This window comes from Erithacus rubecula (genome assembly GCF_903797595.1).
Source record: "Erithacus rubecula genome assembly, chromosome: 1".
NCBI classification, from domain to species: Eukaryota; Metazoa; Chordata; class Aves; order Passeriformes; family Muscicapidae; genus Erithacus; species Erithacus rubecula.
In genome coordinates this window covers 92,734,645-92,749,242 of record NC_136658.1, presented here as the reverse complement: position 1 = coordinate 92,749,242, position 14,598 = coordinate 92,734,645, and the positions used below count along the sequence as shown (strand labels likewise).

The 14,598-nt window shown below is 37.3% G+C and overlaps 1 protein-coding gene across 2 annotated transcripts in view; it reads right to left on the bottom strand.

Moving 5' to 3' along the window:
* Positions 1 to 14,598, bottom strand: part of TBL1X (transducin beta like 1 X-linked) — a 187,970-nt gene that overhangs the window by 41,802 nt on the left and 131,570 nt on the right. For both annotated transcript variants that reach the window (XM_079298889.1, XM_079298890.1), the window contains one exon: positions 10,492 to 10,599. In XM_079298889.1, the coding sequence (XP_079155015.1) occupies positions 10,492 to 10,549 (58 nt within the window). In that variant the 5' untranslated portion in view covers positions 10,550 to 10,599. The remainder of the gene's footprint in view (positions 1 to 10,491; positions 10,600 to 14,598) is intronic.

The window sequence follows — 14,598 nt, the reverse complement described above, 5'->3', positions numbered from 1 at the left end:
GAGTGCCATGTAAGCAGGAAGGCAAGAAGGGCAGAGCGGTGCAATGTGGTGTTCTGAAATAAATTACAGCCCCACCACAGCAGTTAAAAAAAAAGTCCACAAAAAACCCCCAGTGAAATACAATCAAGAACAAAATAATTTCTTCCAAAAACTGATGTACAAACAATACATTCAATATTTATCAGGGTAGGGAAGCAAGGCATATTTATCATTAAGGGCAGATTTGAATGTAATGTCTGTATGCAAAATCAGAAACAAACAACTTAAGTTAGAGCAACTGTATTTTCTTAATTTGGGGCCTAGCACATACTAATCTAGTTCCTGAGGCAAGTGATGTAATTTCTTGCCATTGCTTGAGAGAATACAACAATGCTCCTCACTGTACCTGACTGCAGCTGCCACCTTAGCCTAGTATTTATTCTTCTATATGATGCACTGAGTGAGAACTGAGAACATGATATGGATCCCTATCCTTTCTTATCCTTAGACTTTTGCCTGAACTGAATTATGTATCCATAAAAATATGGTCATAAACTGCATGTACATACATGCAAAGGCTTCAGAAAAAGCACAACTGGTTCCTTTGAAATATTTTTGGCCACAGTAAGTGCCTGGTACCTTTAGCCACTGGTAAGATTCTACTAACAAGTACAAAAAATCACGGTGGACAAGAATCCTATGCCAGATCTTGTTTATTATTCACAACAGACTGAGATTCTTCTCTTGGTTGAGGTTTATGTTTCTCTGTAACACATCCTAGAGTACCTCTCTGGTTTCGACAGTGTCTGCTTATTTTGAAGAGTTACCTTTGCAATTACATAAAGGGCTTAACAAGGACACACATTAGCAATTCAAAGTAGAGAACTGCAGTTGAAATATATTTTTAGAAAAATGAGCTGAACAATAGGCCTTGCACATTTGTTTCAAGATTAGGATTGCTAAATGATTAAAATTATTTCCAGAACCCTGGGAAATGTGTTGAGTATTACAAGTTCTTTCATAGTCACTGGGAAATATAAAGAAAGGATTCCTAGCTGTAGGTAAAATTACAGTATGTCTAGTTACCCAAAGTTTTGTAGAAGTGATTATTCACTAATATTAAATGTTACGCCCTTTTTTCTTGGATATTGGACCTGTTCACCTTCTGCCAAGAATTCAGAGTAAATGTCTGCTACCCAAAATTATTTTATTATGTGCCAAAGAATGTTTTTGGCAGGTATTTTTTTTTCTTTTTCATGAGGGAAAGTATGTTGGAAAAGATTAATACAACTTGGAAATGATCTTTTGATGAGTGGTACTTGGCACTCACTGTTTAAACCTTTCTGTGGGCAGCAAATTAACAAAGAGAAATATGATACAGACAGAAAGCAGAGCACAAGCAATGGAAAGAGAAACTTTAAAGATCTCTTGAAAACAAGGTCTGAAATAATCCCCTTTTTCACTCACACTGTGTAAATGAGAATGACAATTGCAAATAAATGTCAATATGGATCTAGCAATTTATTGCAACTATGGAAGTTTGAAACTGCTTATGAAGGTCATGAGGATGAAAAGAATCTTTTCCTTCTCAATTAACGGGATGCTGTTATATTTTAGACCTGCCTCGTGCAACCAAACATCCAAAGAGACATGCACAATTTTAAGGATCATGTTCATAGAACAGACTTTCATGGTTGTATGTACTTTCCTCAAACTTTGTTCTCTCTGCTCTAGCATACACCTCTAACTGGTGGCAGGATGACACTCAGGGGACATTCAGGAACCCAACACCAGGAAGGTTTCTGTGCTTGGTGACCACAAAAGGAGCCCCAACACAAGATGGGTGTGAGCAGGGTGGTCTGTAAGCACCCTGGCTGTGCAGGCAGAACATTCTCAGCACAGAGATTATTGGCAAAACCTGCAAAGCTCCACTGGGCCTGGAGACTCAAACTGAAAAGCAGTAAAGTGAGAAATGTGTAGGACTGCACTGACTTTACCAGCAAAGTCATCTTGACCTTTAGACATCTGTCTTCTACCCAACATGCTATTTTCTTAATACCCTAAAAATATGGTGTTTTTGCAAGCTTTAAAAAACAGGACATGAAGTGATCAGAACCAAAATTTGCGCCATGGAATAAATTTGTAAAGGTATAATTGTTTATATTTGTGTAACTCAAAAATCACTGTTTGCTCAGTGTCCAAGATCCAACACTATATGGCAATTTTCAGGCCAAAGAAAAATTGAAATAGCCAAGTTTAGAAAACTGTGAAGAGACCTAGAAGGAAATATGAGGTAAGCAGGATTTTGCAAATGGCAAACCCCCAAAAATACTCAGTGTATTTATTTCCTTCACATGAACTTAAAAATGCTGCACCAATTATGAAACAGGGAAAACAAAATGATATTTTCAAATAGACCCCTTGAGCTGCATCACAAACTATTTGAAAATACAGTTTATACATTTGTATATAAAGAAATATCTGGTCCCAAAAGTCACAAGTCTGTGCATATAAAGCCATAAAAATGGGTCTCATAGAGCCTATTAAATTATTTTGAAAATCTACCAGAACAAGGTGGGACAAACCAAATAACCTCTTTACCTGTGAAAATAGTTTTCCCTCACCATCACAGAATTTGGATTTTGTGAAGCCAACCATCAAATACTGCTAGGATGTATTCATTGCTCTGTGATTTGGTTTGGACTTCCACACGTGCTCAGCTTCATTCTTTTCAAGACTGATAGCTTTGTGAAGTTTAAACAAAAATGCTTTGGGAGCTGCAGCCCAAAAAAACTTGTTGCCTTCTAATGTTGACCTTAATTTTCTTAAAATGTATTTCTTGTTTACAAAGAGAGCAAATCTTTACTAGCAGAGAGAGAAACTGTGCATAATAGTACAGCTCTTATTTTAGAAATGGATTTGTCTTTTCAGCATAATCCATTCTCAAACAATGATGCATAATTTCAAATTCAGAGTGAGGCCCACTGTTTCTGGAATCATACAGTCACTACCCAGTTTAAAACAAATATGGGGAAGTAGAAGAGATATTTAAAAAAAGGAGTTGTGGTTTATTAAAATCCCTTATGTACTCTTTTGGTAATACACTATTTTACTACAAAAATATTATGCTGGAGGCATTATATATATATTATATTATATGAAATATGTGTTGTTACAGATGGCTTCATGTCATATAGGAACATTCATTCTGAGGTGACTTTTATAAAATACTTTCATTTAAAGCAAACAATTTTTGCGGTCAAATTTCATAAGTGTTCTTATCCAACAGTCACTTTAACATGTACTGCACTCCTAGAACAACACTGTGGCCTTATTTATCTAAAATAATTCATGAAAACTCTTGTAACTTTTGGTTCTATGGTTCTTGGCTGGTTCCACAGCCAACTTTCAATAAATCAAAGATCTGGATCAAAACCTTAAGTTACTTTATTTTAATGGAGTACACTGGCCCTAGAAAGGATAATGCATCATATAAATAGGACTGCATGCCTACAAATCAAGTCTGTGCTAAACCATGAATATTAAAAGTAGAGCTTGTTTTGCTCTGAAGTCTCAGTATTGTACAGCTGAAAAGCTGAAAGAATCCCTGCCTTCAGTCTTAACACCAGTTCCTGAAAAATACAGTTAACAACTCATTCATCCTGCTTTTAGGGATATATATTCACCCATAAATTCATAAATAGTACTCTGAAATAATTGAAAAATAACATTAAATATTGTCCCAGCACCCATGTAATACTTTTTACTCAGAGGATTTCAATACATTTTAGGACTATAAACATTCAGCATCTGCTATGAGGTACTGTTCATAGTATTAACTCTGCTTTCAAACAGGAAAATTGAGGGACAGAAATTTTAGGGTGAGGTATAAACAGTTTTTATGTATGCCCTTGCAAAATGTATCACTATTTATTCAGTAGTGCCTGGTCAGCAGCCAGTTTCAGCAGCACAGAAGGAGCAGTGCAAAGAGAAGCACAGCAGTGCCCTTACTCTGAGCTCGGTCTGTGAGCTACAGCCACTCTGTGCTGCATGCAGGACACACCAGGCTGAGGACTGGGGTAATGCATGTCAACACAAATAATGCAGCCACAGATTGCTACTGAATCAGCACTAAAATGTGTGTTTTACCTTTGCCTGGCAGGCTGTCATTTCAAGGATGCATTTTTCCCCCAGCAAACAAAAGGTCTCCATCATCCCTGCCTTGAGAGCACAGCTGTTACAGAGCCTTGGGAACATCGCAGTGACTGCCCTGCAGACCTTTCTGTACAGGTTGTTTAAAGGATCTTTGAGGCTCTCCAGTGCTGAGCAGGAGGTTGGACTACTTGAACATGAGCCAGCAGTGTGTCCTTGCAGCACAGAAAGCCAAGAGCATCCTGAGCTGTGCTACTCAAAGCACTGAAGGTCAGTGGAGGGGATCCTCCCGCGCTACTCAGCCGTGGTGAGACAGGACTGGTGTGCTGTACCCATGTCTGGGCTCCCCAGTACAGAGAGACAGGGATGCACTGCAGAGAGCCCAGTGAAAGACCATAAAGATAATCAGTGGACTGGTGCATTGCCATACGAGGAGAGGCTGGGAGCTGGGACTGCTCAGCCTGGGGAAGAGATGGCTCACAGAGGACCTTATCCATCTGCAAAAATACCTGAGAGGTGCAAAGAGGATGGACACTTTTTCTGGTGGCATCATGTGATAGGAGGCAATCAGCACAAAATTAAACACGTGAAATTCCACTGAAACAAACAATTTTTTACTGTAGGGGTGATAAAGTATGTGTCCAGTGAGGCTGTTGACTCTCAATCCTTAGGAGATATTCAAAACTCAACTGGACACAGCCCTGAGCAACCTGCTGCAGCTGATCCTGCTGTGAGGGGAGATGGGTTAGATGATCTGCAATGGCCCCTGACAACCTGAACTATTCTGATTGTCATCTGAGATACAACCCAGATTGAGACCTCCTATAATTTTAATGAACCCAATTTCAAGAAAACATAAAAAAAGGCAAAAGAAAAATCTTCCAGTGATTCTGCCATCTGTATAAACTATTGCTTTTAGTGCCTTACTGGACAATTGCCTTTATTGATCAAGTGATTAATTCTTCTAATGAATTATTCTTCAAGGTATAAATTTTAATAATTTAAGAAAAAAAACATGCACTGTACATTCCTGTTCTTCCTCACAGCAGTCTTCCTATACAAAGGAAGCAGTTAGCTTTGAAGCAAATTTAGCTGACCTATATATGCCAATCTTTTATGCTTTGCTTAATCTGAATTATTTTCAACATGCACGTCTCTCGTCTGTGACTCAGGGACTCTGTGCCATACACAGTTGTTCAAAAATACTCTGAACATACCTCATGCAAGCAAAGTATGGACTTCAGAGAAAAATTACTCAGGCTTATGTAAGTAAAGACTGTTGCATCAGGCACCAACTCAAAAGAACAGGATACTGATCTTCAGTCATTCCCTACTGCCTGAGAACTTATGCAAGCAAACTGTGATATTTACAGCTGCTGTAAAAGTTCTATGTTGAAAAAGAGAATTATTCAATAAAAAAAGGTAATTTCCTTAAAATTTTGTTGCTTCCATTTCAAAAACTTGCAAATGTCATTGGGAAAAAAAAAGTAATCTAGCACTGTTTCAACTATTTGTACTTAGTTTCATCACAAGGATGAAATCCCAGAAACATCACAATATCCACATTTTGGATTCTCTCATATTTTCCAAAGGCAAAATGACAGCAAAATGCCTTGGATGCAGTTAACAGGAAAGGCCCATATTTGCACATGCCTAACTACAAAGAGTTTTGTGATTCACAGAAACTCTTTGCTCTGTGCCCTTGAATTGATGCTTAAAACCTGAGAGAAAATATTTTTTTCTAGGAAAACAAGGAAAATCTGTCAACAAACCTGCCCGACCAACATGCTGCTACAATCCTGAATTTACCAAGAAGAAAAAAAACCTTTTTCATTAGCTGTCTTTATTTTTATGGCTGGGAAGAAAACAAATGAAAATTCTAAAGTAAAATGGTAAATTGTCCCAAGTCAGCATCCAAAAATGTCACTGACATCTTTTTTAGCAAAAGCATCTAGCAACTATTTTTATTGTCTTAGATATGGTACAGATTGTGCATGGTGTGGATTATACACTGGGGAACAGTTATCAAGGGTGTGCCATAAAACATGGAAAAATTCAAATCAAAAAGTAAAAATTTGAGTGAAAATGGAAACTTACACAATCTTAACTCTAACCAGTCATTGCAAGACATTTATTACAATAAATATTCTACTAAAGTTTAGAGTAAGCTGTGGGCAACTGGGGAGCTGATTTTCAGGGAAGAATTCTAGACTGCAGCATGCATATAAATGCTAGAAAACGAACACTGTTATATGATCAATACATCAAAAATATCCAATTTGAAAAAGCTTTAATAACTGAATTGACATGTTGGGCTAGGTAGGGAAGGTAATTTATTGTAGCATTTGGACTGATGATAGGATTTGCACTCACAGCAGAAGGCAACACATTTTAGCTTAAAAAATATGTGAGAGATTTGATTTCCCTTGGTTTTGCCATCCTCCCTAAACTCTTAGAAATTTTCTTGGTATTGTTATTACTCCTTATTGCATTATACTACTCTGACTTTCATTCCAAAAGACAAATAATTATCTGTTTGTCTTTTGGAAAAAACAGGAAAATTCTACATTATGAATTCTGTATTTTTTTTCAGAAGTTCATAATAAAAAAGGAGAAAACTAGACATTGCAAGACTTGACTGGATAGGAAAAAATAACCTTGAACTGAAAATAAACACTTTTTCTCTTTGTATCTCAAGAAAGGGGCATTCATGGTCTTACTGTGGAAGTGGTTAACACCTAGTCACCTCAGTGGTGAAATTCCTATGGCATTAAGCCATGGAGCATAAATGAAAATTATGATAGACTGCTTTGATTTTTTGGGCATAGATAAGCACTGAGACAGTCACCTGTGTGAAGAGGCAACTATTTACTTATTTATTTCCATACAGCTAAACATTTAGAGCCTTAACTTGTCCAAGCCCTGTCTTACAAATGAGGGATTTGACTGCCCCTGCACCAGACATCTTCTCCAGCCTGCTCCTCCAGCAGCAGGCAACTCCAAGCAGTTTCCCTGGCTGTATTTTTTTTCTGTTAAACCATGATCATTCGGTATAACTCACCAAATGCCACAACTCACTATTTAATTCCATCTGCAGATGCACTTGGCAATAATTTTATATTTCCTTCCAGGTAACCAATAAAGCTGTTGAGCAGCATTATGCCAGGAAGAGATTTCTGTGAGTTCCCACTAGAAGTAACCCTTGAGATGAATACTCCCCAGCTATAATCACTTTTCAAGATGTTTCTGTTATCCCATTTTTGATCCATTTGGTAACTCTGGATTACACTGATTTTACTCACCGTTATTTTATTTTGGTTTTAACCACTGTGTCAACAAGAGTAAATAAATGTCATAAAAGTAGTCTAGTGTATTAATGTCAGCACAGCTATCTCTGACAACTTCATTTCTAATCTTGGAAAATGCAGCATCAAGTATGTTTGACAAGATCTACTCTCCATAAAAATTTGCTGACTGGCATTTGGCATGATGTCATCTCTTCAGATTTGTTGGAGATATTTAGTCTCCACCTTCCAATGATTGTCCTTGACCTATAGTTACCTGGATCATCTTGTTTAACCTTTAAAAATTCTGACACAACATTTGCTTTTTCCAGTTCACTGAAACTCAGCTCAGTATGCCAAGTTTTGTTAAAAAGCAACAATAATGGTTTAGACAGCTCAACTCTATTAATACTTTCCTGCACAAGGTTTCTGGTCTGACAGAAATTTAAGGAGGGAATGTATAGTTACCGAATTTCACTTCTAACTTCAAGTTTACAACAGCTGAACTCCTACCAGGATCAGAATCACCTTCATAATGAAGTGTAGAGCTCCCTTCAGCATCTTTGCTACAATGCTTCAAAGAATCTCAAGTGTTTCTGTACCTTGCAGATGCAAAATACATGAAATATTACAGGGACATTTTGCTTTCTATATACTTATTCTGCCCTATGTATCTCCTTTTTTATTTCTCTCTTTCTCCCACATTTGCCTACATTTTATGGGAAAACCTGGAAGTTTTACACAATAAGACTAAAGGACAGATACCTGAAAAAAAAGAAGTGAACTTTTGTATGGTCTTGTAAGCAACATTCATGGTTGTGTCTGATAAAATTTTTAAAAGCTTTGGGTTCAAAATGTTAACAAATAATCAGTGTGATAACCCTGTTTTTGGCAAACTCCTTAAACCGTATGGGTTTGAACTCAGACTGTATTTAAACACTAGTCCCTTAAATCTGGACTGCATTATTTCTGAAGCTGTGGATTAAATATTTTTCATTTGCTCTTGCATCTTATGGCATTTATAGTAGCAGGTGGAAAGCCAAAATGCTGTGTAAGTTTCTGTCTTATTGCCTTACTTCATCTGAAAATACAGATAAAAAAATTTCTTTGGAAAAAACAATGACAGTAGGGAAAAAAGTTTCAAACTAAATGTAAGAAGCTTTTTTAGCAGATTAGTGAATTCATCTTTGATTATTGCTCCAACTTGCTGAATGGAATTCCTAACAAACTGCCAGGTATATCTACCATATCCATATCTAGCATCTAGATTTGAATATGCTCAGTTTGAAGCATATTTGAATATTTCTTCAAATGTTTAACCTCAATTTAACCACTCTCTTATATGTGTAAAATGCAACATAACAGTGGAAATATGATGTTTTTGTGAATGTCTTCAGTATGTGTGGATTAAATAATAAGAATTTTTGGCCCTCTAGATAAGAATGCAAGAGCAGTGCAACTTGCTATTAACACACACATTTGTATGTAAAGTACCCTGTAAAATAGCAAAAGTGACTGCTTGCTTATGGGAGATGTTACCTAGACTAACTTTTTCCTGACATTTGGCTGATCCCACCATTCTTGATTGACTTTGTAAAGCCTCCTGAATCACTACACAACTCTAACTCACCTCCTGATGTATCAAAAGGAATAAAAAAGGTTGGTTTTTTTCATATCAGCAAAAGTTACTATATTAACACACTGTTATTCAGAATTTCCTACAACCCCAACATAACAATGTAAAATAACTTCAGGATTCTTTATGCTTTGATTACATCCACTACTGCACTGGTCTAATGTCTAAAAGCTCTTTCCAGTGCAGTACAAAATGGCTTATTTTTAAAAGTAATTTTTGTCTGGATGAAATTTTAGTTTTAGTCATTCCTCTTTCATCTATTTACACACCAGACCTAGACAACTTTTTATAAGCTCCTTTGTTAGAGAGTGTGAGACAACAGCTAACACAGGCCAACTATGGACTCTCAAAGAACTGCTTTAAAAAAAACAAACCCTAAAAAGTTATGATAAACCTTCTTAATTTAAGTGGAGATTCTTTGAATAGAGATTCAGTTTCCTGGGGTTGAAATAATCTTGCAAGTGGAAGAAACAACTCAAAATAATGTATCTAATGAATATCAGCTGCAGTGACCAACCCAAGAAGGCTAAGGCAGTATCTTCTACCTGCTGGATTCTGGTTCTCTGTACAAGACATCTCTTGGGTCTTGAGGGCTTATTCTAAAACTGGCTTCAAGTCTTCTAACAGGATGGCATTTATTTTCCACAGATCTTTTTGTCTATTTGTTTCAGCATGTTAAACATGAAATATTTTTAGCCAATTCTACTTTTACCAACACAAAACATAGGGTCAGTACCAAGTAAACTGTGATGCTGGTTACAAATCCTTTGTCAATGTTTCTCAGCTTCCCTATAATCTCTACAGTAACAGAATTAGTAATTTTCCATTAGCTAAGACTTCCTACTTCTTGAAGTCAGAGTGGAAAGACTGGATATAAATAAACCCAAAATGTAAGTTTCAATTTAATTTGTTAAAAATATTTTAAAGCCCTGTGGTATTTTCCAATATGAAAACAGGTAGAGGTGGAAGTGGTATGGACACAGAACCATTATGACACTTGTGCAGCACAGTTTACATACTTAGTTACCCTAAGAATGGTCTAAAACATCAGAAACTTGCACCCAAATTTCTCTTTAGAGGCAACATAAACCCAGTGTAAACAATTTCAAGTAAGTAAGAAAAAAAGATACAACATACATGTGCTTTTTTTGCATATGCTGCCAAAAATGACTGGCTGACATAACTACCAAAGCATTTGTTAACATAATTTTATTTAATTCTTGTTTTGCCTAACTGCAATATTTATTTTGTACCTGTGCATGTTTGCACTTTTATTATGTTGTAGTCTATGATTTCAAAGGAACAGGGGTTTGTGCAAGAAATATTTAGTCTGTCAGTCTGAAACAATCAAGGCAACATTCCTAGAGCAATACCATGCAAAAAGGCAATTTTCCCACTTCATTTATGAGTAGAAGTTATGAAGAAAGACAAGGAATTTACCCGATTCCTGGAGATAGCGATACACCAAGAAATTCACTTCGTCACTGGTTATGCTCATCTTAGCCCAACCTCAATATGATGAGGTTTACGAGAAGTGTGATCCACGCTCTGTTCAAAGGGAGAGAAAAGAACAGGTTTTGTTTTATCTTAATTCACAAGGAAATGTGTTATCAAAACAGGTGTGGGAATTGTTAAGATATTTAAAGATGTCATAAAGTTATAAGAGCTGCAACGTCCCAATGTGAGGCATCCATTAAATACTGTGAATCAAGTACTGTACTGCACCTTTTAGTACAATTCAGGAGTAGTATCTAACATACACCAGAGAGTCAGAAGGAACATTTTAAATATTGGAAGACTTTTCTGATGCCAAATCCTTTACTTGTGTGGCTTTACTACAGGTTCTTTGGAGACTTCTCTTTACTGTGTGTTTTCAGAATTGCTGTCAATTAGTCATGTATAACACACCAAATTACAATATTTTTGCAGCTCTGAATTTGTAATTTTTTGTCCAGTTGTTCATGCACTGAAGACAGATTCTTCCCTTACAAAACCACATTATACAATGAATGGGACAGGACGGAAAGAGAAAGAGAGAACAGCATATAACTTGAGCCAACAGGGAAGACAAATACCCTTGCATTATACAAAGTTGTAATATTATAATGTCTCTATTGAATAATGTTGAGAAGAATTAAACTCCAATTTGTCATTTAAGTAATTGCAACCTTTAGGATTACAGTTTTACATTACTATTTTGGGCATATACTCTGGTAATAAAAACAGTGGCTTTAGATGATAAATTTGTTTTGAACGTTTTCCATTAAATCTTGATGATTCATTCCTGTTTGGGAATCTGACTTAAGTAGTTTGGTTTCAAAAGACCTAAGTACTCCTCAGACATAAACTTTGCAGCTGTGTCAGCCACACCATGCCATAAGTGATCACACACAGCTTTGGCTGCGGGCGCACACGGGGCTCTCAGCGCGCGCACAAATGAAAGACCGTAGGCGTGTGCTGGGCGTTTCGACTTCCCGTTTGCCTCTTCTTGGCAAGTGGAAAGGTCGTCTTTGTTCATCGAAAACCTCTTCAGTAATTCCTGCTGCCTAACGTAGCACCTGCTACCGAGGCGATGGTGATCGAGGATGCTTCCCCTGCTGATGGTTTAAACCAGCAGGTCACTCATGACTCTAACAGATGTCTTTGCATATTTATGTAAATGGAGGTCTTTCGAACCCTGGTAAGCCTTTTATTATCCCGGGCTGTATTTCACCAATAGCTCGGATGCTGTTTTTTCTTATGAAACCATAGCTTGCTAATTTGGCAAACATCTTCCTCAAATACTTGAGTCTTAATTGTTACAGTTTGCATTTCTTGGACAACAAGACGAAACAAAGTACTGAAAATTGTTCCGTCTCCATAAGGAAAATTTCATGTCCTTTGGAAAGGATGACTGCTTTCTGCTAAGATTCTGGCTGAGGACAGCATCAGCTGTATCCAACATCCATTCCTGTCACACATGCCACGTATTGCCCTGGGAAGCCACTCAGTCTCTTTTCTCCTCAATGCCTCATCTGTAAAATGGGTTCAAACTTCTCTGCCACATGATTAGGAGATTGGAAGCACTGATCGTGGTTAGGACTGAAGTTACCAAGGCTGGCAACTGCAGGCAGTGAAAGCACCACTTCCAGTATAACTTTATACATGCTTCTTCCAGATAAACAGGCTTGGAGCTGAATAATTAATAACCTCCTGTGCCTTTTTTGCATAATCACTGCCGTACAGTGAAGAACAAGACAGATATTCACAGCAACAGTTAAGGCCATTTTAATCTCCGCATGCTTAAAATACATCTGTATCGTTGCTATGACCATGATAGTAATAAATCAAGAGAATTTGATAGCTGTGGGTTGAAAAAAAAAACCAAACAACCCACTTTTAAAAGCATTTTAAAAATAGCTGCTTCAGAGTTTGGTGGTAGGAAAGTTGGTAAAGATGAAACCGCTTACAAAAATTCAGTTTCAGCAATGACGTACTCTGTGGTAAGATGAACTTTATTAAAAAAAAAATCAAATCATTTAAATGCCATTTCTGGATGCATCCTGACAATGTTAGATATTAACATGGTCCCATATGCAGAGGGTTGCTTTGGGAAAGGGGTGGCAAGGGAAAGGAAGAATGCTGGGTTTTGTTTGTTTTTCTAAAAATGACTTTTCTTAAATTAATTAAAATCAGAGAAAATCGGCATGATTGCAAAACAGTCTCCCAGCTCCAGAAAAAGCCCCTCCATAGCAGCTACCTTTATATCAGAATCCCAAGTACACCCAGTAATAGGTGAATTTACAATACTTTGACACGTGTCAGATCATATCTTTATACACACATTGTTACTATGCCATAAATAACCAGCTGACCACAACCCATATATTTAAGGTTTCCTCTCTCCCACAGATGCCTATGTAGCAAACAGATACACAACTGTAAAGATTTTAAAGATGTAAAGATTTTTAAGATGTAAAGATTTGTCCAAAGCAAGACACAGATTTTGGTTTTTACCCAGAGAATTCTATTCATTAGAAATTTGGCTGACCACACTCAATTTAATTAATGCTCTTTCTGATTCCCTTCTTCTCTGCAAATAAACAGTTCAAATAAAAGCCCAAATAAAAAAGACATGGTGGGAATGAGAGGAACACTTATGTTTTATGTATCTCCAAGACTGACTCGTAAGGAACAAATAATTAGCCTTCCCCTCAATATATTTTTTAAATGTAGAAATGTAAACTTCTGTAGGAAATCACAGAAACTTTCAGTCACCACTGTGGTAGATTTATTTCTGCTAATTGACAGCCTCCTTTTGTTACTGACAACTGGTATTACCTAGATTAATAGTTTTTTAAAAGAAATGAAGTGCAGTTTATAAACAATACTGATGTGCCTTTGGAGATGCTTCACATTTAAACCAGCAATAACATCTTAATTCTTCAAAATGTCAAGAGGATTAGCAAGAAGCATTCAAACATGTTTGAACTTTCTTTACTTGAAACACTTTTTCCTGCAGCCAATTACACATAATGGGAAATTCTATTTACTTCAACCTTACTTAAAAAGTTTGGCTTGTCATCCTGTAGATATTTAAGAATGCCCAAACATGTGACCTGAGCCAAATGACTTCCCAGAATATAATGGATGCAAAACATACAAACCCCACCAATGGATGGATGGGTTGTCACAATCATTCAAAATTAAGTGTAACACCTATTTTAAATAAACAATCAACTCTTAGCTCTATCAGGATAGGTTTGCAGGAATGCTTCCCATATAGGGTTAAAAGTCTGGGATATTACCTCAAATACCATCATTATGCTTCTAGGGCTGCTTGTCATTTGCTGAACCAAGGATATTACCTCAAATACCATCATTATGCTTCTAGGGCTGCTTGTCATTTGCTGAACCAAAAGGCTCACCTGGCATTCACTGCTTCCTGTGAAGCTAAAACTGCAGCACGTTTCCCTGTGCCCTGGGCAGCCAGGACAGCCTGAGTCCCAGAGTAACCACAGGACCTGATTTGGCTCTGTGCACCAACATACCACTGCTCTCAAATTAAACCTTCCTGGAGCACTGGCAATCCTGATAATGGACCATGCAAGTGGCTCTGGAGAAGGCTCCTCACATATAGCCATGGTTCAGCACAGTGATAGCCAGGGCAGCTAAGAATAGTTTATTTACATCCGATCATCCCCCTTCTCAAAAAGATTGCTCTTTCTTTGCCAGGCATATTTTAGCACTGCTGCCATAAAAAAGGGTGACCCAGCTGAAGAATCAAGGGAAAATGATATTTTTAATTTTGAAACAGCATCTAAAGAATCAACTCCTCTGCCTCTTTTCTAAATGATGGTCACTGGGTCCTCCAGGGCCATGCCCTGCCTTCCAGGCCAACCCCGGAGCAGGGGACAGCCAAGGTTATTTTGGGAAATGAGTTCACATTTGCTACTTGAGCCAGCATGCCATCCATAGAGACTGGGAATTACCAGTCAGTCTTCCCCTCAGGAAGGCAGAAACAGGTCAGACATTTAGGGAAAACACCAAAACTAAAACCTAAACCTG